Source organism: Anopheles aquasalis, chromosome 2 (genome assembly GCF_943734665.1).
Source record: "Anopheles aquasalis chromosome 2, idAnoAquaMG_Q_19, whole genome shotgun sequence".
NCBI classification, from domain to species: Eukaryota; Metazoa; Arthropoda; class Insecta; order Diptera; family Culicidae; genus Anopheles; species Anopheles aquasalis.
Genome location: NC_064877.1, coordinates 84,290,238 through 84,313,146, shown reverse-complemented (window position 1 = coordinate 84,313,146; position 22,909 = coordinate 84,290,238). Strand labels below are relative to the sequence as shown.

Sequence of the window (22,909 nt, the reverse complement as noted above, 5' to 3'; positions counted from 1 at the left end):
TTTAAAGCCAGCGGCGGAGTAGTAGCTCTAGAGAATCGGCCCGATCACCGATCACCGATCCTCCATTGGCGATCGTCGGGCGATTCGGTTGGCAATTTATGGAAAGGAAGAGCTCCATTAAGAGTGGGAAGTAAAAATAGAAATAAAAGAAAACGCCCCGCCATCCTCGCTTCTTGGTGGTGGCAAGTTAAGCAATCTCCCCCTGCTCCTGCTCCTCCTCCTACTCCACGAGCTCCTCAATGTCAAGGTCAGTTGAGTTGAACGTTGTCTGGAGCAATTTCGGCCTTTGCCTAATTCAATTTACAACTCGCCCTTGTCGCCCACTCGTGTAAGATTCCCTTTGTTGCCATCCACTGGTTCTCCAGTTTTTTTTTTGGGTTTTGTTGGGTCAATCTCACAGGATGTAACTGAAAATCGTCGAATGGGAAAGGGAGTGGTGAAATGTTTATGATGAATCATTGCTTTTCTTTCATTTTTTTCCCCACATCAATCCTTCGTCAGAGGCATGAAATATTTGCATTCCTTTGATACAACCAGAAGCAACTTGACGAAAATGTTCAACCGTTCAACACGGACCCAATTAATAGTGTTGGCAACGAAGCGCTCCGTATCTCTCTGGATAAACAAAGTGTTGATGCTGTCCCCGCTGTAACCTCCAACATACGACACGCGGTACCGGGCCGGGACGCGTATGCAAGGGGCCGTCTCTTCATCGTCTCAGAATGCAAACCACGCTAAGCGACATCAAAGTGTGCGTAAGCTACGGTTTAGCGTGCCACGAGCTGCGGTAGTGGTACTAGTAGAGTCGCATCGCACGTGGATCGCTCCCAGAAAGCACAGCCAACTCTATGCTAGTCGCTTGCTCCTCGCCGTACGGTTTAGTAGCTTACTGAGACGCGTCGCTTTACGATCTAGTTTGTAGTGTCTAGTGTCCAGAACGTGCAGCCAACAGTCCCTTCTAGTACTACTTCCCCATTGCCACCGTAAAAGGGCATTAGGTAATAGCTAATCAGTCCGGAAGTGCTCGAGTGCTCGGCGTACGTGCCATACACAGAAGCGCGCCGGTATCGCAAAACACGATACCGCGTGCCACTGTTGCATCAGCAGCAGCACCAGCAGCAGCAGTGACAGGGATGGGATGGATGGTTTTATTTTAATCGCTGGATCATTTCCGTCTACGTTCCGTCGACGCCACTTCTTCCTCCTTACCCTTCATCGCAGCAACCTTAGAGACCTTGAGAGGCAGCGTCGCCGTCACCGTCGCCGTCGTCATCATCGTCGTCCGATGCAGCTGTTGCAGCAGTGCCATGCGGGTGCGCTAGAATGGGTGCAGCATTGCTTGCAGCACGACGATTGCATCAAGCGGAACGCGCTCTGCCGATAGACAGACCGCTCATTGCTCATTCGACCGGGCTAGTGCGCGATCAGTGCGCGCGTGTTGCTTGGTATTGGCGCACAAGGAAGTGGCGGCAAGTGTGGGCGAGCTGAGCATCGAAGAATGCTTTTCATTGTCACCGAGGCCTTTACTAATGTCAGCCGGCTCTAGTCTCTAGTCGCACAAGCTAACGATGTTCTCCCTTCGTTTCTCTTTCCAGCATCAAAGCTTCGGGGCAGACTGCGGAACGAACGTTCTTACTCTCTAGTGCAATCGGTGAAACCAAAATTTGTGCAATTCAAAACCCCCTCTCCCCCCAGCAATATCAGTGTGCCGTGTGCTTGTCCCCGTGTGTTAATTGTGTCTGTGTGTAGTCTATTAGCATATAATGTAGTGGGCGCCCTCGCCCTTGCAGCAAAGCTGCCAAAAAATCACTCCAATACTCCAATGGTTGGTTCAGCCAGATTCGATTGTCGCAGTTTTTAATCCAGTTGTGTTTCGGTGGTGTACCGCCGGTGTCCAGAATGGTTGACTAAAGAATGTGCGAATGCGTATCGAGCGTGCGCAAGGATGTGCCGGTTGCAATAGCCTGCTCAGGTCCTGCTGTTAATGTGGTAGCGAGAGCCAAATCATCCCCGGGTATCGGGTGTACGTGAGAAGTGTTTCGCTGTCGCCGTCGCTGTCCCCCCACCGGTTTGGTTGCTTACTCCGCCAACTTAGATCACCGACAACGTGAGCATTGTAAGATCGCTCACAGCTCCCTAGCGCGCTGGCGATTAAGTTATCGCACGTGCTTGACTCAGTAGTAGTTGCTGGTAGTAGTGTTTCGGTCCGAGATGATGATGATGATGGTGATGCGTTTGTGTCTCTATCCGTTTATGTGTGTATATAAAGAATAGCAGCAACGAGATGATACAGCAAGAAGGATCAATAATGCAATTTATGTGGACCAGTGAGATAAGGCAATTGCTTTGAGTGTCCGGGAAGTGAGAGCGAGAAGCATCAGCATACGTAGTCCAAATCCGTTTAGATCATCCCACCATGGCGGTATGTGGGGGTCGTCTTCAGTTATCTCACTAACAGCGTGAGATGATGGTGCGTCGTTCAGTGTGAGCGAAGCAGCAGCAGACCTCGCCGCTTGCCCGCCCGCCCGCCTACTCGATCCCCATGATCGTAGAACCAGCTCTTGGCCACGTGCTTGGCGTAGCGACTCCAGGAACTGCGGTGGGTGTGCGCGACCCGACCCCAAAAGCCACCACCAGCGCAGCGTCAATTGATCCAGCCGCGTCGCTATGCAGATGAATCAGTAGCGGAAGCGGAGCAACCCCAACCGAGACCCATCAATCACAAACTTCAACCAGCCAATCGATTCACCGCGTGATCGACCGCGCTTCGAGCGCGTTCCTGCGCGTAGTCGCGTTCACGTACACAGAATCCGCGTGTGTTTCCCGATTTGTTTGTTTGCGTGCGGGTTGTGCGCGCGAATATCTGCTTCGCGCATTATCATCGGTCACGTTATCGCCGTTTTATCAATCGTTGTGCCGCACGGTCGGCTTCGCCGTAGGAGCGCCAGACTGCGGGGCGTTCTCGTGGCAACATCGTGCTGACGAGGGACGCGAGTGCGGTACTGCACAAACGAGAAGTGTGTGCACGGGGAGAGGAAGCCAGCTGCCTGGTAGCGTGTGATCCACGCTGTTCAATCAACTTACGGCAGACGATGTCGTGTGTCGTGGTGTCGATGTGCGCGTATGTGGATAATGTTGTGCTCTAGAACCGTCTGTAGTTGGTATGCTTTAGCGTAGTGCGCCTTGTTCTCCGTACGTTGAACGATCGATCGTTCGCAGCATGCGTGGAGCTATCGTCGCGAACATCTTTCCAGTGACGCATATTCGGTTCGGCAATCAAAGGTGGCCATCAGATGATGCGCCTGCTGCCAGCAGGCCCAAGGACCTCTAGTGCGACGACCGTCGTCTACCAGTTGGTTCTGGTATGAGGTGCAGGAAGGGAGCGAGCGATATCTTCGAATGTTTTCGACCGTCCACAGTTCCGTGCCGAAGGAGTGCGGGGCTGCAAGTAGTGTGTCAGCTGAGCAGTAGTAGTGCCGGGCATCCGGGAATGCACAAACATTGTCCGAGTCCGAGGAGAAATCGCCAGAAGAAGAAGTACGTCGGTGGTGGTGTTTGGGAGGCGCTGGATCGCTTCTCTTCTTAAATTCATATTTTTCGCGATCGAACGATTACAAACGAAACGCCAGATTCATGGCCAACCCACCTAACCTACTGCGGGAGATGGTGAGCGGTCAACGGAAGCGCTTCATCGAAGATGGCTACAACCTGGATCTTTCCTGTGAGTATCATTGTCGATTTCACGACAAAACTTACCTGCAACGTTTGTTTTGTGAAACGAAAAAATCAAACCACCCACCGTAGTTTACACAAATGTTGTCCTTGTAACGGGGGAGGGTGTATTACGATGAAGGCAATTATGATCTCTTCACGAAAAATTCAACAAGGCCGATGAATAATCGAGAACTGCCCACAAATATACAAAAGGAACCCTCCAGATAGAAATCTGTGCTGTAAATTGCTTTGGAAAGGCGATTGTGCCTGTTTAGCATCAAAAGTTGTTCTTGATTAAGACTGGAAAAGCACCTAGACCAAGTTCTCGGAGAACATTCTTTCTTAAACGTGAGCAATAACGAATCATTTTTAATCACAAACTTAATGGGCCTTCCTTATATGAACAAGAGCTATTTTTAATCCAATCGAAACGTTTTCCATGCTCCACAGCCACTGCTCTGGAATAGAGGGCTGCGTCTCAGCTGATAATCCGGTTTACGGTTTTATTTCCCCTCCGTCATTTATTACAATGTTGCCACGCGTCTCAGCATGCGTATGCTGAGCATGCGGCGTTCTGCGCTTCTGTATCGTAGAACATCAAACCCTTACGTCATCGCCACATTCCCCCTGGAATCATCATCAATGGGTCAAGGGGCCACTGGGCACTGTTGCAGATAACACGTCGTCGGCTCAACAACCCGCGTGCTTGAGTCTGGACATAGCGTTTATTTATTAGCATGTAAAGCGAGTCAAAGATTTTCCGAAGTCGAAGACAAGTAAATCATTTTTGTATCCAAGTACATGTCTGAGAAGATATTTCGGACTAACAAGCTTTAGAATATTCAGCCGGTACCTTTTTCTCGCCGTGGCCTAAAAGCTTTACTTTTCTACCACCTACCAGCGAGCGCATTAGATCTCTCTAGTAGCGAAACTGGCAACCTGTCTTGCCCTCCAAACTCAATGCCAGCAACAGGTATCGGTCATAGACCTGCGATCAGACCGATCGCCCCACCGGACCGGAGAGAAAACTTGGCCCACTACTACTATTTCGATGCAGTTCACGCGAGCGCACACTATGGTTTTGTGGATGTTCTGGTTGTCCTTGACTCTCGGCGTCTTCGACTTCGAGCCAACCACCCACTTCCAATTTTCTCCCTCACCCCAGGCACTCTGGTCTGGTGGTGGCGGAGATCTTGCTTGCATACGATACGTGATCGATAAAATGTTTTGGTAGAAAATTAACAGAAATTATCTTAATCAGAAAGCTACGTACGGCGATACGGCTTCATCTGGTTGTTTCCTCTTATCTCGCCCCTGCCTTTACGATTCCTACGATTCATTCCCAGTTCCCCATCAGTCGTTCGAGCCAAGCTCTGGCTTGTAGGCGAATCTATTTCCATGGCCAAACCGAGCTCGACCGAGAAACTGGAACTTACCATCGAGTGCGATCGAGGGGGCTGCTGAACCACGAACCGGCCACCGATCGTTAGCGGCCGCGATCGGTTTCGGTCAGGGACAAACACGGTGGCGTATGTGGCGCGCGCGTGTGCTGCTTGCCTGCGTTATGCTTTTCTATGCGCCGCACGATTTCAACCGGTTTTGGGCTTGGCTCTGACAACGACGACGACTACGACGGAGCGCTGGTGTCACCCAGTGTCACCCAGTGTCGCGGTGAAAATGGCGCCCATTTCTAATTAGTGCTAATTGAGCATATGATGTGTGTGCCCCCCCCCCCCCGCGCGTGTTTTGTTTCGGTTTGGTTCCAGCTGGACCACCACGCAACAGGCCTCCTTTTGTTCGCGAGCATCATCGTGGATAGAGTTTCGATAGCGACGTCGACCAGCTGTGGTCACAACAGCACTGTCGGTTTTGGGAGCGTGAATCCGCGTGAATTCATTATCCCGACCTTCCCCAATATTTCACGCCAATTTGCTGCCGGCCGCGCACACAGTGCCCGGAAGTGTTATGCTTCTCCGCGTGCGACCAACCAAACGAGCCACGCATTAGTCCATTAACTTTGCCTCGTTCTTGGGCTCTGGGGGTCTAGCGGCTTCGCTAATCAGTGGTAATTAAATATGGAAATTGTATCGCTTGAGCCAGTAGTTGTGTGGCGCCAACCAGCCAGCCCAGCTCTCTCTGGTGTCTGATTGATGCTGCATTATGCGCTCCCAAAGAGGAGGTTGCAATTAAACAGTAAGCGGATGCAGTTTCGGCTGCCTACACCCCAGTACCCGTGTGTGTGGGTGGTGGAACTAGCAAAAGATGCTGCCAGGAGGATCGTGTGGGGTCCCTTCACTCTTCACAGTGCACCGGGGCGGCGCCGTGATTGGCGGTGGTGGCGTTGTTTTATTTAAATTTATCCCACTGGTTCCCGCTTGTTAACTACTCGCGTGGTTGTGGTTTCTACATGTATTCCACGTGGCGCATGCACAATGTGCATGCATGCATCAACGCGCCCGATCGCCACAATGCTGCTGCAACATTGCAGCAACTGTATCCTCCTTTTCCGTTCCTCATCATCATCTACAGCCGGCAGTGCCGCCGGGCTCAACAATTGTTCCCCCCGGGGTTCCTGCCGTTACTACCCTTCATGAGGCATACAAATTAATTCGATTTGATTCAGTGTTCACTCGTCACGTGATATGATGATGGTCGCGGATGGTGTTGGGCTTGTTGTTGAAATGACGACGGCACGTTATTAGCATGGATATAGCATGGATATGGTTGGCTGAAGGACCTAGACACACCTCTAGACCACACCTTCCTGCCAGGGGAGTGAGTACTGGCCCCAAGGGGGCCCTTTCTGGTGATGGAGAGCGGTCATTTTTTTTGGCTCCCAGAAATACTCTTTTATTTAGCCCCGTTTTCTTATGTTTGACAGACATTGGTGACCGGATCATCGCGATGGGCTATCCGGCGGACAACGTGGAAGCGATCTATCGCAACAAGCGCGGGGATGTCGTCCGGTTCCTGAAGGAGAAGCACTCGGACTGTTGCAAGGTGTACAATCTCTGCTCGGAGCGTGCCTACGATGCGACCCTGTTTCAGGTGAGTAATGTGACTGTTTGGTGCACCCAAAAAAGGCATCTCTTCTTCCTGACCATTATAACGTTTAGCCTTTGATCCTTTATGTTCTAAATGCAATTCACACGAAATGATTCTTTTTTTTAGCAGAAATATCAACAGTGAATGTGCAAAAATGGGGCGCATATCGTTCGTTAATGGCTAATGGCTTAAATTCACACCTTACTGCCATCCGCATCGGTGCAAGTATATCAGCAGTGCTGGTACTATTGCTTGCACTTCCTCATACACCTCACCGCGACGCGCTTTAAAGCAGCGTTAGAGGCATAATGGCAAAGGTCGAAAACCCCATAGAACGCTTGTCGGCCAATGCGTGAGCCGGCGGGCGAGTGTGTTTGAAGGACAATAATGCTTGACGACGAGATCCTCCCCCGCCCCCCCGAGTGCTGCATAACCTGCATCATCACTTGGGCGTAGTGTGACACATGGGTTTAACCGGTCGGTCAGGCCATCAATTATCGCCACAAGCCCCGCTGCGCTGACGAGAGAGCCAGCAGCGAGCGCGAGCGATGATACATAACAATCGTGCGCCCGATCTGATCCGACTGCCAGCGTGCACGGCAAATCTTTTAGCGCTATTTAACACCGCAAAACGATCTATCGCTCTCGCCCGTGATCTGGCGATCTACTCCCCCGGCGGCAGCGCAACCGATCAATCATGCATTTGCTGCGAGCGGCATTAAGGCGCACGCTGGCTGGCTGGCGGCTATACCGCTAAACGACTGACGACCTCTCTCCGGCCCCAGGTGCCCAGTGGTGTGCACAGGCTAGCAACAATGGCTGTTGTGTGTGCCAGGGGGAAAGAGGCAATTGTAACAACCCGACAGAAAGAGATAGAATCGGTCTATCGGTGCAGCAGACGGACGGACCACCGAGTGCATCGTGTATCATGTAAGGTGTGCGCGGCGCACCCCCCCTTCCAATCGAGGAAAGGGAGGTCGCTGCACAATGTGTTGGCATGCGAGGGCGGAACAGACTGAGACACAAACCCCCCCCGCGCACACACAGATACACGTGGTGCAGTGCACCCTCTAATCATCGTCATCATCATCATCGTAGCTGAGATGTCAAGATTGCGTTGGCAGCTGTTACTAAGGCCACCTCGCCAAGCGTCATCGGATGCTAACCAGCCCCATTGGCGGAGATGAAAACGTCGCCGTGAGCAAAGGGATTCGAACATTTTCCCTCCTTCATTTCCGCGAAATACATCCACGGTCGATCGATCGTCGACGGGTGTGCCTGTAGGCGTTCGCGGGTGACGATTGCAACAATTTATGTTATTTCGCGCTACCTGCTCTGGTCGCACTGGTTGCAAGAGCATCAAATCGGCCATCCTTAGTCTAGTCAATGCGACCGCTTGTTTGTGAATATTGATTATCAATTCTTGGAGAAGTCGTTGTTTATACCAACGCGGTTGTTTCGCCGGCAATACTTTTGGATGCCAATCTGCTATTGATAAGAGGGGAGCCATTACGTTATCAAAGGGGTGAGAGATGTGATGAAAGGATGCGTAGATCGGCATCTTCCTCTTCGAGCAGCAGATTAGATCAGATTGGGTGTTCTCTCGTTATAAACCTTCTTCAGGCAAAAATGTCACGCAAGGAACCGCTACTTCTACTATTGTCTCTTTGTATTCTACTATTGTTGTACTGCTTTTGGGTTCCATTTCTACCATCTAGTCCCCAAGCGCACAACGGTGCAAATGGTGATTGATCGTGTTTCATTACATCACGGGGAGTCGCTTATCAAGCTGCACCCAGTCAACGGGGTTGCCCTTCCTTCCCTTATCGCCGTGTTCCCGAGCGTAGTGTTATGTAAATGGCTTACGGGCCTGCACGCTAGTACTAGAATGGACGACTAATACCGCCATCGCATGATTCTTATCTTGCTACTCCTCAAACCATGTGCAGCATTACGCCGAGTACCCGTTCAAGGACCACAACCCACCGGATATCGAGCTGATTAACAAATTCTGCGAGGATGTGGACGAATTCCTTCGCCGCGATAGCCGCAATGTTGTGGCCATTCACTGCAAGGCTGGTAAAGGTCGTACAGGTAAGTTTGTTACGTTGCTAAAAAAATTGGTGTAGAGTGTTGAGAGCTAAGCTCGGTTCCTTATTGAATCGACATGGTACGTTAGCTTTCAGCATTAGTCACCGCTACTGATAAGAATTTTCCATGGAATTTGCTGTGTTAATGTTGATGATGTAACTTTTAGCAGGCAAATTTAATAAGTAAAATGATCTTTTTGTTTAGGCTACTTCCCCGTTGACCTTGCTAAATGAGTCACAATAGAATGAGACTCGCTGCGAATGAATCGTTCGAATGTAGCGATAGCGAAACGAATCGTCCAGAAGGGAAGATTCAGATCACATTGCTCCCTGTCGTGTGGCTAGAATGCACTATCATCACTTAATGATCACGTGTTGAGAATGTACCTAGTCACACCCACTCGCTCCCCATCGCCTCTGATAAGGGTCGATGTGGCTCTTTAAAGTATTTCGAATTCCTTTGTGTTACCTATGCTTTTCCCAACAGAACCCTTTGATTCGACAATGTAGCCATGATTACTGCAGCCATGATTGCGATCGTAGTGAACATTTGTGGCTTTCGAAATTTTTCTGTGCGGTCATTGTCTCTTGCCAGCATAATATTTTATTTGCAATTTTGTCCCTTCGCAACAGGTACGATGATATGCTGCTATCTGCTGTACAGTAAAACCTTCCAAACGGCCAACGAAGCACTGACGTTTTACGCGGAGAAGCGTACCAAGGACAAGAAAGGTGTCACCATTCCCTCGCAACGACGGTACGTCGAGTACTACGAGCAGCTTCTACGTGGTACGGGACCATACCAGGATGTGACACTCTACGTAAGTGGCGGGAAAAGGGTTACTGTTAAGCATTCTGCTGCACTGCTAATATCGCTAATACGTTTCTCCTTCTCATCGTTGCCAGATCTCCGAAATTCGAATAAGTCCGGCCGATGTACCGCTCAAATCCGGTACGATTAGTATGAAGGGCAGCAAGGAATCATACCCTTTGACTGAGTTCCATCGCTCGGAAGAGTACGTGACGGTGCAGCTTAACTACTGTGCTCCACTTACCGGTGACGTGAAGATCGAGTTTGCGCGCTCGAAGCTGCAAGACAAACGATGTCACTTTTGGTTCAATACTTTTTTCGTCGAGCGAGCGGGAAAATGTGAGTGACCGCTATGGTAGCGGGTTCTCTTGTTGCTGACACTGACCGTTTCCCTTCCACTTTGTCGTATAGATGATTCACAGAATCGCTTGGTGTTATCGTTGACCAAGAAGGAAATCGATGATGCTCACAAAGGAAACACCAAAAAGTGCCCAGAACAGGTGTGTGAAACTGGGAAGCCTGAAAGCAAATTTAAACCGGCCCTTTTACGCACATTTATTTCACTATTTTCCATCGTTCCAGGTGGTTGTCTTTTTGCAACGAGTACCGATAAATGAGCGACGGAATGGCGAAAAGCAACACCAAGCTATTCGCGAGCTTTCGCCGCAACAGCAGCTGCAGCAACAGCAAGCCATGGTCGATGGCGATTACTCGATCTTTGCATCGGTCTCTATTAGCGCCCATCACCATAACAACAGCAAACCACTGCCAAGGCCACAGCTGCTGGCCCCGAATGCAGTGCAACCCTTTCACGATCTCCAAATGCAGCAGCACCATCGAACGAGTGGTGGTGGCGGTGGAGGCAACAATCGCGCATCGCTGGGAAACAGTCAACAGAACAGTGGTTGCATTTATGGTAACATCGCAAACCCCGATGGTGGAGTAGGAGGGCAGCATTCGGTCAAACCGATGGCTATGTCGCCGGGCAAACTACAGTCGCCGGTGTACGCGCACCAGCAGCAACACGATCCAGCATCCGCCTCATCGCCCACGATCAAGTTGGGCTACGGCAAAGCGCAATCACCTTCACCCGTGACGGTGCCCGCTGTGAAAAAGGCGTCCCAGAAAGCAGCCCATCAACAGCAGAACAACCATTCCGGTGGCTCCTCCGAGGAAAATTCCGGCACCAACTCCGTCGAGGAAGAAGATGACGAAGAGGACGATGAGGGCGATGAGGATGGCGAGGAAGAGGAAGGATGGGAGTCCGGTGAGTGTCAAACAGTAGTCTCAGAGTTGTGCAAATCCCGACCAGCGACGGCTGCCGCTACCTCCCCCTTCATGACCTCTCCTGCCAGCGCTACTGTTACCACTGCTACTAAATCTAATATTACTACTGCTGCTACTACGATTATTGCTGGAAGTGGGAGCTCTGCAACCGCTGGTTCTTCATGTATCTCGAAATCAGAAGAATTTCCCAGCGATAACAGCAACCAAAACCGAAGTAGCGCAAGTAGTGGTGGTAGTAATAGTTTTAGAACAAGTAAAAGTAGTAACAGCAGTAATCCTTCACTGCAACTAGAGACGTCAGTGGCGCTACAAGCGGCGAAACCATCTATGGCGATCGTCGAGGCAAAAACAGCAACCAACACCAAATCCTGCCACCTCCTTCCTGCTTCCGCTTCCCGTTATTTTAGTGACGAAAATTATCTGCTCACCGGTAGTAGTGGTAGTAGTAGTAGTAGTAGTAACGCCATCAGTAAGGGAGTTAAAGGGTCCAACGATACTACCAACACAAACGCCAATTATCTGCAATCATCCTCTTGTACGAGGCACAGTCGTATGCCTGCGAACGTACCCGTTGCGTTTTTGTTTCCGGTTCAGATGGCTAGGGGTGAGCCAGCGAGTGGAGAGGATGCCGCAGCGTATCCACATGGAAGCTCGTTCCTTACTGATGATCACCATGAGTTGGTGATGTACCAACCTGGATTGCACACGATGCTTTCCTCGGTACCAACCGACAACGAATTGGTAGATGATCACGAACTGCACGAATCTCTAATATTGCTTGCACCTCCATCTACCCCAGCTGCCGGGTGGCATAGTCATGATGTGGCTTCATCAATCGATGGAGGTGTAGCAGCAGAGGGTAACGGTACCGGTGGTTCCGATGCTGTCAGTGCTGTCGGTGCTAGTAGTGGTGGTGCTAGTAAATTCAAACCCACTTCTCCCTTCCGACGTTTTGGTATAGCGATGAAACGTAAGACTAGACGTGGTTCAATGAAAAAGGCAAAACACGGTGCTGCCTCAGGATCGTCCGGTGGCAACAATACACCTCTGTACGGTTCCTGCGGCAGCAATCTGTCGGCAATATCGGCCGGCAAGGGGAAGACAGCGAGCGGCGATACGAGTAGCGTGGTGACGGCTATTGTTGCTGGTGATACTACTAACAACAGTAGTATCGGTGGCCGAATGAAGTTTCGCTGGCTGCGTAATATGCGTAATGATCCAAATCTAAAGGAAACGTTAGCGAAAAGCGTGAAGGTTCGCGCACCTAGTGTGCCACCGGCTCCGGTGACGGAAGAGCAGCCGAAGGTACCAGCCGCTGTTACTACTACTGCTGTAGTGGCACCCAGCACTGGTGTTCAGATACCTCGAAGCCCTACCACTCTAATCCCGACAGCGAAGATCGCTCTAACCGCAGATGACGAGTGTGATGCTGACAGTACACAGACCGGCGTAAGCACTGGCGATAGAAGCACGAACCTTCCCACCGATTACTACTCATTTCTCTGTGATAATCAGTTAAGCTACGAATCGCCCAGCAAAAGTCCGTGCCATTTGATGCGTTTCGGTGGTGGACTGATGGGCCGTAGACCGTCCACCATAGAGGAGGTGCTGCTGACCGGTGCCGGTGGTGATGCTGGATGTTCCGTTGGTGCCGTTAGTGCTAGTATCGCCGGCGCCAGGACAAGCGCTGAAGAGTGCAGCGTAGTGGTGAAGCCAAAACCAACGAACGTGAAAATAGGATTCGACGTTAGTCCGGCTTCACCCTCGCCGACCCTCGAAAGTTCCTTCGAAATCATCGATAAATCCGATGTATTGCCCTTGGATGGTATGTCAGACGGTGTTTCCGATCGGTCAGTGATGGTTTCTGGTGGTGATGCGCGTAGGTCGAACCAGTCCCCTATTTCACCAACTGATAGTCCTATTCTTGTGCGTAGCAATCGCTGTGCACCGTTTTCCTTCCGCGAGATTAGACAAGAGTTGCGGGCCGCTATCAAATTGGCCCCAAAACGCACCCAGGTAGCGCTTTCGTCGTCCTCGCCGCCGGCAGCTGGTTGTGTCGTGGGGCGATCGATCGAACGTACCCTGAGTGCGCCTGTTGCAGTACAAACGCTTGCCACGGCTACCACAACTAGCAGCCAGACCGCTACAGCGGGGATTACCGGTATCAGCAGCGCCATACTGCACCGATCGCATTCTGCGCGACAACTTCACCGCAAACCGAGTGGACAATCACATGGAAATCGATTAGAATAGGCTTGCTACGTACAACCATTCACGATGGCTCCACCTAGATCGTACTGCGGAGTAGTTAATTGGAGAAATCTGTGGAACACTAAATCATATTCTAGGATGTTTATTGAAGTGCTTTTTTTTAGGACGATTATACCAATACTGCTCGTTAATGTTAAACGCCTAGTGGATAGTTTATCCTCACGCTATGAACCGATCAATCGCTAACAGATGCTGGAGTCCCAGCCCAAAGCATAGGCGGTGAAGAGGCGTTGCTGTGCGTGCTGTGGGTGGTTGTACATTGTGTGTATTAAAAGTGAGATAAGAGCGGAATCGTGCACAGCCACAACACTGTATTGTCGTAAAAATTAGTGTAATGCGCTAGTAGTGTTGTAAAGAAAAATGTCAAGTATATGTTAGATAGAAATAGGGCAGGACAATTACATCCACGCGAGCTAACAATGAGTCTTTGTGCGCGTTTGTTGTTAATGAGGGCAGCAGACCAAGCCGTAGATGTACAATGGTAGCATATTTGTTGATTTCTGTTTCTGTTTTGCTCTTTAAGCGTTTCGTCCTAGCACACGCATCATGTTGGTTTATCCGTTCACTATGTTATCGTTTTTATCGTTGTTTCTTCTGAATCTGAAAGGCATAAACCAATAGTTAAAATAGGCTGTAATGAATCAGAACGAGGGATGGAGAGTAGGAAGATTTGTCGGAAAGATGATCGTTAACTGATAATAAGAAAAGAGATAATAGAGGATCTAAATGTGGCTTATCGAACGAAACAGTTCATTACCGAGTGTGTTTATTTTAAATGTTTTGTACAAACAATTGCACCTCGGCCACGCGAACCCGGCAATGTACACGCGTGCACGAATTGAGAAATGGATGAAGGGGCACCTATCTGTACATACATAATCGTTTTCGTCCAGCCAACCACACGCTACGCACGCACAACACAACCTATGTACATCCTTTTTCGTTGTAAATCAATGTTCATCACTGTCACAACTACTACCAAACTCAACCTTAAGCGCACCACTACTCCCTATCACCAACGCATTGGCATGTTATATTTGGCTATCAGGGTAGGGCTACAGCACGTTGACACCATGCTGACCATTCGGTAGCCAGGCTACTATTGTGCAAGGCAGCTTATACTGCATTGGGTGGTTGGGAAAAAGATCTTGCAAGTATAACGCAGTAAGACATTTGATGTGCCGTTGTGTGATTGATATGTAGCGGTTTCTCACAATTTCTGTTCACCGTGTGAATCCCTCACTTTTCTGTCTGTACCGGACAGATCGCTGCTTTATCGTTCGATCCACTAAACACAGGCGTGTATCTTAACGGTAACCGGTCACCATTTAATGTTGGGGTACGTTAACGAGGGTAACGAGATAACATTCAGCTGGACATGTTGGAAAGATGTCGAAGAGAGAGATGGATGGGCGAAGGAGGGTTGTTTGATACCCTGTAGTAAGTTTGTGTTGGCGTTGGTACAGGAATTTGCCGATGATTGCGGCGGTGTCTCTAACTCCCTCTACACCATCGGCTAACCATTTAAAGGCACTAAACTGATTTCACACTTTCATCTGGTAATGGCCTGCGTACACATACACACATCATCATCTATAGGAACCTGTAATATCCTCTAATCACCACTCCCCAGTTTATCCTTACAAACCAATCATCCTGCGAACCATTTGTTAGTGTTTAGAAACGGAGAACCAGAGGCAATGGGCTGCACTTACCCTATGTTTATGTTCTGCACCGCTAAACGTACGCAAAAACCATAGCCCCCTATACCATGTCGTCCCCCCCACCTGCAGATCCGAAAGCAGTTGCCAGTAGTGCTGGATCATCAGCTACAGCGCATCACCAACTGTCGCCGTCTTCGCGGTGTACCGATTTTGGCGATGATCGCGAAGAAGAGTCCGCTGGTGCCGACGCCGATGGGTCGGCGATGCGACTGGAAAGGAAAAGCGATGGTGTACTGAAACGAACACTGAAGAAGGTGACTCATCAGCTGGTCGGGTTCATGGGAAAGGGCAGACGAGAGGATCATCCGTTTGCTGCGCCATCTTGTGTGGTCGGTTCAACGTTGGAAGGCGGTTGCTGCAACGTACAGACGAAGGAGGACGAAGAGCAACTAACGCTGCGGTCAGAGCACCTGAAACCATCCTGTACTGTGCGTAGCGTTTCGATGATGCATCCATTGCCAGCCTCGCAATTGCCGAAAGCATACGATCGAACGACGACGATCGGTGTCGCGGGATTGGATAAAGGCTTCTCGTCAATGGCATTGATGGACGAAAAGAACGCGTTCATCGGGGCTAATGGTGGCCAGAGTCGGCCGAAGCAACCACCGTTACCGACGGCACTCGACCGTTCATCCTCGTCCGGTCAGCTGCCGTCCTCGCATCATGATTCCTCGCTCGGACTGATGTCATCCGATGGGTCACTTAACACGGCTTCGTCCAGTGCTACTTCGTCTTCCAGATCGATCCGTGATCCGATCGTCGCTGGTCGGCTCCTGCGGCACGATGACGACCACCAGAAGATGCCATTGCGGCAACCGGAACACCAACCGAACCTTCGTGGGATTTTCAACTTGCCGCAGGACGTGCGGTGTGGTCCGCGTACTAGCTCAGTTGATTCCTCTGGGCTTTTCTCATACGCAGACGATGTGTTTGGTCCTCCCCAAAAACAAATGCGCCCCAATGCAATGATAATCACCGAGCCAGGAAAGCTGGATAAAGATGGACGCGGTCGTCAAGCACGTGCCACCTATGCCGTTGATCACCTAACTGATAGCGGTCGCAGCAGTACGGAGATCAACAGTAATGAGCTCGAAACTCCGTCCTCATCGTCGTCTGCCAAGCATAGCGATGATGATCATCACGGACCTACCAACGAGAGACTTCCTTAACAGTCAACTAGGTTACCCGTGATCAAGTGGTGTGGAAGCTGTGCGACAAGCAAGCAAGCGGAAGTATAGTCACTAACGCACAATGGTGGTCTATTTTTCGGTGGATGCTAAGCTTCTTGTTTTAAAAATATTTGAATCCCCATCGTTTTGGATAACTTTGTTTAGAACCTAAGTCACGGAATGGCGCACGTTATCGATGTGACACGAACTACAATATTCCACGGGAATCGATTTGATCGATCGGTTCGAGGTTATTGCCACCGAAACGTTCTAATGGCGTGCCCTGTGTCTGTGTCGTAACTTAATAGCTTCCTAGGTTATGTGATACATTTTAACGAAACGGATCATAGAGCTAGAATAAGTTTTAATAACACCTTTACCAGAAATACCGAACTCACACCCGTTATGGCATGTCTCTTCATGATAAGACGATAACAGATAGTGGTTAGGGGAAGGGGGAGGGGAGTTGTAATTGCCAAGCAAGACCGGGACATAATGTTTTACATTTCGGTACGTTAGATGATGTACCAAACTAGTTGTAATAGAAACTCGCTACTTGCAATGCTGGTTCGTTTGTATAAGTTCACAGTTCGTTCGCTGCGTTGCGCAGAGAAGCTTCAGGAAATGTTTAGGATCTAGTTCCAGGACAGGGAATAAGAGACTTATTGCCGTATTTGAGAACATAAAGAAAAATTGAAATATTTTCTTTTTTAATTTTTCAAACTTTGTCCATTTTATCACGCTCTGAGCGGATTGATTCCGTAGCTACGGTGTTGCGATGGCAAGACAATGAAACGTGCAAAACGGCAAAGCGCGTGGCGGGTGGTCAATTGCTATCGAGTTACTGTTTAACCTGCATATCGTTCGCCAAACTACTAATGTTGCTGCTAAACTCTTGCTATTCGCCAGTATAGCCATTTCCCTAGTCCTACTTTCCTTGTCCTTGCTGATTTTCTCATGTTGCGTGTGCCGTGTATATGGTAGAATGTAATTCGGTTTTTTGTGTACTTTTGTCTTACCTGTAGCGAGATGGTGATTTGTGTACTAACGAACAATTGGTTTTCTTCTGTTTCCCTGTTTTTTACATGCATTGCTCGCGGATCAATCGGTACTCCACTGGGTTCTTCGGGGTTCGCTACTGCCTAACCAAATCATCCTCATCGACACTGCTACTACTACTACTGCCATCTACTAAAACTACTACTGTTGTCTTCTTCTTCTATTACTACTACTAATACCTCTACCCAAACAACATCTTTCATGTACCTGTGCCACTCAACCGAACATATCACATCTCATCACCCGACATCATCCAACTTTACCAACTTTTCATCGACACCGTAATTGCCGCTTACTGTGTGTTGCTGCTGTGCGACATATGTGTGTGTTTTATGTATGGGTGCGTCTGTATGTATGTTTTATTTGTTATTATATGTTGTTCCGCATGCATTTTTGCGATCACACGCAAACGATCGATGAGAGTAGAGTCCCCGGAGAGTCTCGTTCGTTATCGGTTGCTTTCGGAACCGGAAATCGTAAATCTGCTCTCATCAACTGTTGCATCCGGAACTTCTCCACCACCTCCACCGGTCAGTGGGATCACGAACGGCGATCCACAACCACTTTGTTCGCTGCTAAACTCATCTTCCGATAACAGTAGCACCACCACCAGTTGCAGTAGCAACAGCAACAGCAGCCGCAGCAGCAAAAGCAGCAGTTGTAATAACAAAAGAAAGAGTGCCCCCAGTACCGGTTCACCGTCCGCCATTGTGAATGGCGCTTGTCACGATGACATCACGGCGATAATGTCTGGCGAGAAAGAGCCAAATATTCCATCCCAAATAACCACTAAATCTTCCGCTTCCGGGCTATCGGCACCGGGGCAGAACCTGCGTAACAGTGATATGGTGCAGGTGTAGGCAGCATTTCCGCCTATACGCGGAATGGCACACAGTGTGTTCATCATCTGCATCAATCATAAGCTTACGAAAATCACAACTCAATATCTCAATATTTTGCAGCAGAATCGCACGTTCGGTTCCACTCCCGCTGAACCGAGCATCTGTCCGAGAGCAACTCCGGGAATCCAATCGTTGTGAAACACGAATATTTCAGGCCACAGCCGTCCAGCAGATGATTGCGTCAAATAAAAGTGACTACAGAATTGCAAATCGCTAAGGTAGAAGGCACAAACTAACATGTAGAAACAGAACGATTAGCAGTTGATGGTAACACATCGGATAACAGAATGTACACGTTTGCATGTTTCGTTGTTAGCTACTAACTACTAACTAAGAAAACCAGCTTTCTCTCCCAGAGGCTTTCACTGCCCTTTGCTATCTTTTATTTTCTTTCTTTCGTTCACGTTTGTGCATAAATTTCTGAATCTCCTTATTCTTCAATGCTTTTAAATCCTTCTTGTATGCGACTATTGCGACAAACAAGTATAACCGTTTGCAAAGCCGAGAATCCCATTTCGTCTTTTGAAACCCACCATGGATCAGTCAAGCTTTCGGAAAGATGCATATGACTAAGGCAAATCCTTTACATTCCTTCTTCCTTGCAGGTGAATCGACGCATCTTTGAACACGCACGCACGCACGATTGCACGTATTTTCTATTCGTTTTCTTTTTGCCGTTATCCACTTCTGCACCCGCCATCGGCACCAATTGCCATCCCGTTTTGAGCACAAATATGAGTTTTCCTCTACGCAAACATACACACACATATACACACAGATATACCATTGTTTTTAGAGGGGTTGAATGCAATATACATGATCCTAGAGTGTACCCCCTTCAGCTGCCAAATTGTCGATTAATTTCCCGTGGTCCTGTTACTTAGCATCGATGCAATCGCCATCGGCAGGTTTGTTTTAAAACGTGACTTCACTGTTTAACATTGAACTCCTAGATTGTTGAGTCTCCTGTTTGTATATTGTAAATACAGGTAAATCCGTGTTGATGCCGTGTGTTTGTTTTAGCATAAATTGTGAGTCCGTCGTGCTGCAGTGTACGCACGGGCACACGTGTGTCTGTTTTGTCTGTACACATCAGTGTAAATGTTAGTTTATGTTTAGCGCTTATGATAAGAGGATAGACGGTGATAGAATTGTGCGAGAGGGAAACAAGCTGAACAGGGGAACCATTTGTCCAAATTGTCTCGAACTGTAAAAGCATTACGTTACGAGATTGTCGCTAGGCACTTTTACCGTAGGTTCTCGTCCCTCAGTAAATCACACAGCCCCTTTGACCCTTTTGAATGATGCCATTTGGAGGCTTTTAGGACGTTTGCTACCACTGTCCAGAGTGACCACCGCCCGTGCTGTGCCTGGTGTGAGCAGCAGAGGAAAGCCATAAGCATTAGAGCACGAAACGCGTTGGTGCGCCTAGCTGTACGTTGTCTGCTGGCACAAGGTAGAGAGAGGGAGCGAACTAGAATAGCATACGAAAACTAACAAATCTATATGGCTGTGGTAAGTAAGTTAAAGTGTCCAGTACGAGAATGTACATCCTGTGTATCCTGCGCATTGCTGGCTGTCCTGCATATGTTTCGGAAGGATAGAAGCATTCCTCTTTCCCATAAGACACAAAACCTGGTTGGCTTTTTTACTCGCATTGAGAACCTATAACACAGTTGTGTCTATTTGCTGGATAAATGTTTTGCTTTGCTTTGCACACCTTGATCTATTGTGATTCTTTGTGCTGCTTTCGAATGGTTGTTTCGTTCAAATAATGCTAACCAATGCCATCAGCACGACCACAGACACAACAAACAGCGGGAAGCGAATTGAGTAGGTGATAGTAAGCTTGCGTTAACGGTCTCATGAGCATCAATGATAGATTAGCATACGATTAGATAAGTAGCATTATCGTAACCGTAGCATCCCCACGGTATCACCTCTCTCTCTCTCTCTCTCCTCTTCCCCGAAAATGCCATGCGGGACTATCCAGTGAGATAGGGTACAGGGAGCAACGAAATGTATGCACCAGCAAGAGAGTTGTACAGCTTGTTAAACATCACACCTATTTCAATGTGTACACCTTTGAAATATGCACTACGCGACTGCTGTAAATGGGGCACTCTCTTCTTACTAGCCACGTAAGGCTTAGGCATCGCATCGTTGTGCGGTTTATGCGGCGGCACCTCGAAACATACGGTTTAATGAAGGCGAGATGCGAAACAAAAACAATGTACAACTAAATATACTAAGCTCGATCGATCCTCACACTGTTCGCCAGCATATAACCATTTCGTTCCATTTCATCTCTACGCGCTCTACCGCTCATTGTGCGGCATCCTCCTGTTGAGCTAGAGCGAAAGCTTCACGAACAACAGCTACTCTGGCTAGAAACGAGGGTGACAGATAGTAACGAAAAGAAGAAAAAAGAACAAAAAAAACAAAAGGAAACCCTATATACACTTAAACTTAAACACTAGAGTACAAACCGAAACGTAAGATAAGAGTAAGCTAGGTCGGTGGTAGCTTATGAAACAAACGACGCGAACCGTGCGATGGGTACTAGGGAGATGTAGCTGCAATGTGAATGCTATTTGATAAGTATAATAGATAACCCTACAGAAAAGTCCTCAAACGGGGGTGAGCAGTGGCGGATGGATGGCCATGAGATTGAGGCGAGGCGAGGCGAGGCGAACGAACGGAATGCTTTGTATGTTAAAAATGCCACATGCTGCTACTCGGAAGGTTGCCGCCACTCCCGTAAATCCGTAGCATAACGACAATATCGAATATTGTCACCAGGGGTCCGGCGGTCCTGTTTTCCTTCTTTTCGTTTCATTTACTTCCTCCTTCCGCGATTCAAACGATAAGCGCATAATAGAGTAGGATAGTGTATTTTATTATTTGATCTCGTTATTATTTTGTTTCCTCATTTTGTCGATCCGCTCAGCCATCGGACAAGCCATTTCGCCATCCACCGATTGCAAACACGAAGCAGAGTAGAATAGTGCTCCTTTTGTATCCGAAAACTTAGGTACTGATAATGCCAGAACGCACAGCAGAATAAATCATGCTAATCAGTGAGGAAGTCACGAACCGTTAACTAACATCTTTACCATTGCCAGATTTCATTCAAAATCACTCAACTCAATCGCAAGTTACTCGGCTACGCGGCACTGCGAAGTACGAATCAGCGGGGGGAAACAACTAAATCAATCCATCAATTCCCTTATCTTTTTCGATATATTTTTTTTGTTCTCCAACGGAAAGCCTAATTGTAGCCGAAATCTCCCCGACATTCATACTAAGCTGGTATCCCTTGACGTCTGTAAGAATGTTTGGGATTACATTTGCCGGATTAAAATAGTAAGCAAACTAGTAACATAGTTCAGTGCAACGGAAAGCGAGTGCAGCTAGGAGGTCTTACTGGAAAAGAGAGAACATAATAATAAAAATGCATATACGAAAAATATATTTTAACGTGTTGAATGAATATTTAATCAAGTAGAAATGGCATGGCATCATGACAATCGATCGACAAGGTAAGCTATATTTAACATAGTGCTGCTGCCTTCCTCTTCACGTGTTGCACTATCTAACTTATCTTCTCCAAAGAAAGAAAGCAAAAAATAATCTAGAAAAATATACAGACTGTACTTTTTCAACAAATTTTTCCCATGCGTTCTGTACAGCGCACATGGTAGTGTTCAATATTGCTTACTCTTCCACGAAGCCATGTTCGCGTTGTCACGTGTTCGCAGCTCGTGTTGGCGACTACACATACGTCCGTGGATGCGTGTGTTAGGGTCCGTGCAAGCGCTGCGTGCTTGCTGCGTGAATGCTTCGCTCCTGGTTCAAATTGTGCACCGTGTGGACGACGAGCGCGTTTGAGCGCTCCCCCCATACGACCTGGCCGCAACACAGCGTGGCACAAGAAGCGTGCGTGTGACCACGTGCACCGTGTGAAGGGGAACGGGGAAAGCAACGACTTATTTCCACTTCCGTCCGCGGTGTCGTGCGCCCGCCAGAGAGTTTTTGCTTCCCTCTATTTTACTAGCAGCACATGCGACTGAGACGGTACTGCCGCTAGCTCCAATTCAATCTGCTTGTGTTGCATGTATTTCGTTCTTCCACGACGGATTTCTCTCTTTTCTTATTTTCTTGTTTTGTTCTTGTTGTTTTTTGTTTTGTTGTTGCATGGAAGTGTTCGAACGCGCGAAACCAGGAACGCATGCCGGAAATGAGGTAGTAGCTGCTACTAGCGTGGCTTCGAATGGCAATACGGCAACGAGCCGTTCTTATGAAGCTGTAGAAGAAAAGTGTTGTAGTCTGTTGACGAATAAATTCAAATATTCACCTTTTTTTCGAACATTTTTTTTAAATTCAGCTTCTATCGTGTACTGCATTGCATTTCAGTGCCCGTGATTTTTTTTATTGTAGCTAAACAGAGTACACTAGCAAAAAACGCTATCAATTAGTACACCTTCACCCTGATCACTTATGCTACGGGGACAAAACGAATTGCAAAAAGTGTTCACCGTTTATCGAAACGAACGATTGAGCGATACGGTCCACGATACGATAAGCGATAGTTTCCAATAGGCCACAATTAGCCGGTGACGAACGATTCTCTCAACACATCAGCTTTACCAGCAGGAAGGAAATGAATTTCAACTTCGCCCGTCAACCGTAAAGGTGATAATTACTCACTGCGATGCGTTCGACTGCCTCGACCGGATGATTGTAAGCGACGATTGATAATGACTAGTCTTGCTCTAGTCCAGCTGTCAACCAGTTCACGGAGTCAACTGATAAATACAATCCGACGATGATAGGA

The 22,909-nt window shown here is 48.4% G+C and overlaps 1 protein-coding gene across 7 annotated transcripts in view; it reads left to right on the top strand.

Annotated features, from left to right (window-relative positions):
- The window catches only part of LOC126571437 (phosphatidylinositol 3,4,5-trisphosphate 3-phosphatase and dual-specificity protein phosphatase PTEN), a 23,445-nt gene extending 1,912 nt beyond the window's left edge, over positions 1-21,533 (top strand). For 3 of the 7 annotated variants that reach the window (XM_050229944.1, XM_050229945.1, XM_050229943.1), the window contains exons 2-8: positions 1,596-3,721; positions 6,596-6,762; positions 8,709-8,853; positions 9,483-9,670; positions 9,756-9,999; positions 10,072-10,160; positions 10,243-14,213. In XM_050229944.1, coding sequence (XP_050085901.1) covers positions 3,634-3,721; positions 6,596-6,762; positions 8,709-8,853; positions 9,483-9,670; positions 9,756-9,999; positions 10,072-10,160; positions 10,243-13,200 — 3,879 coding nt within the window. In that variant the 5' untranslated portion in view covers positions 1,596-3,633 and the 3' untranslated portion in view covers positions 13,201-14,213. The other 4 variants (XM_050229949.1, XM_050229947.1, XM_050229946.1 and 1 more) reach the window with 4 other exon arrangements.
- The last annotated feature ends 1,376 nt before the right edge of the window (positions 21,534-22,909 follow it).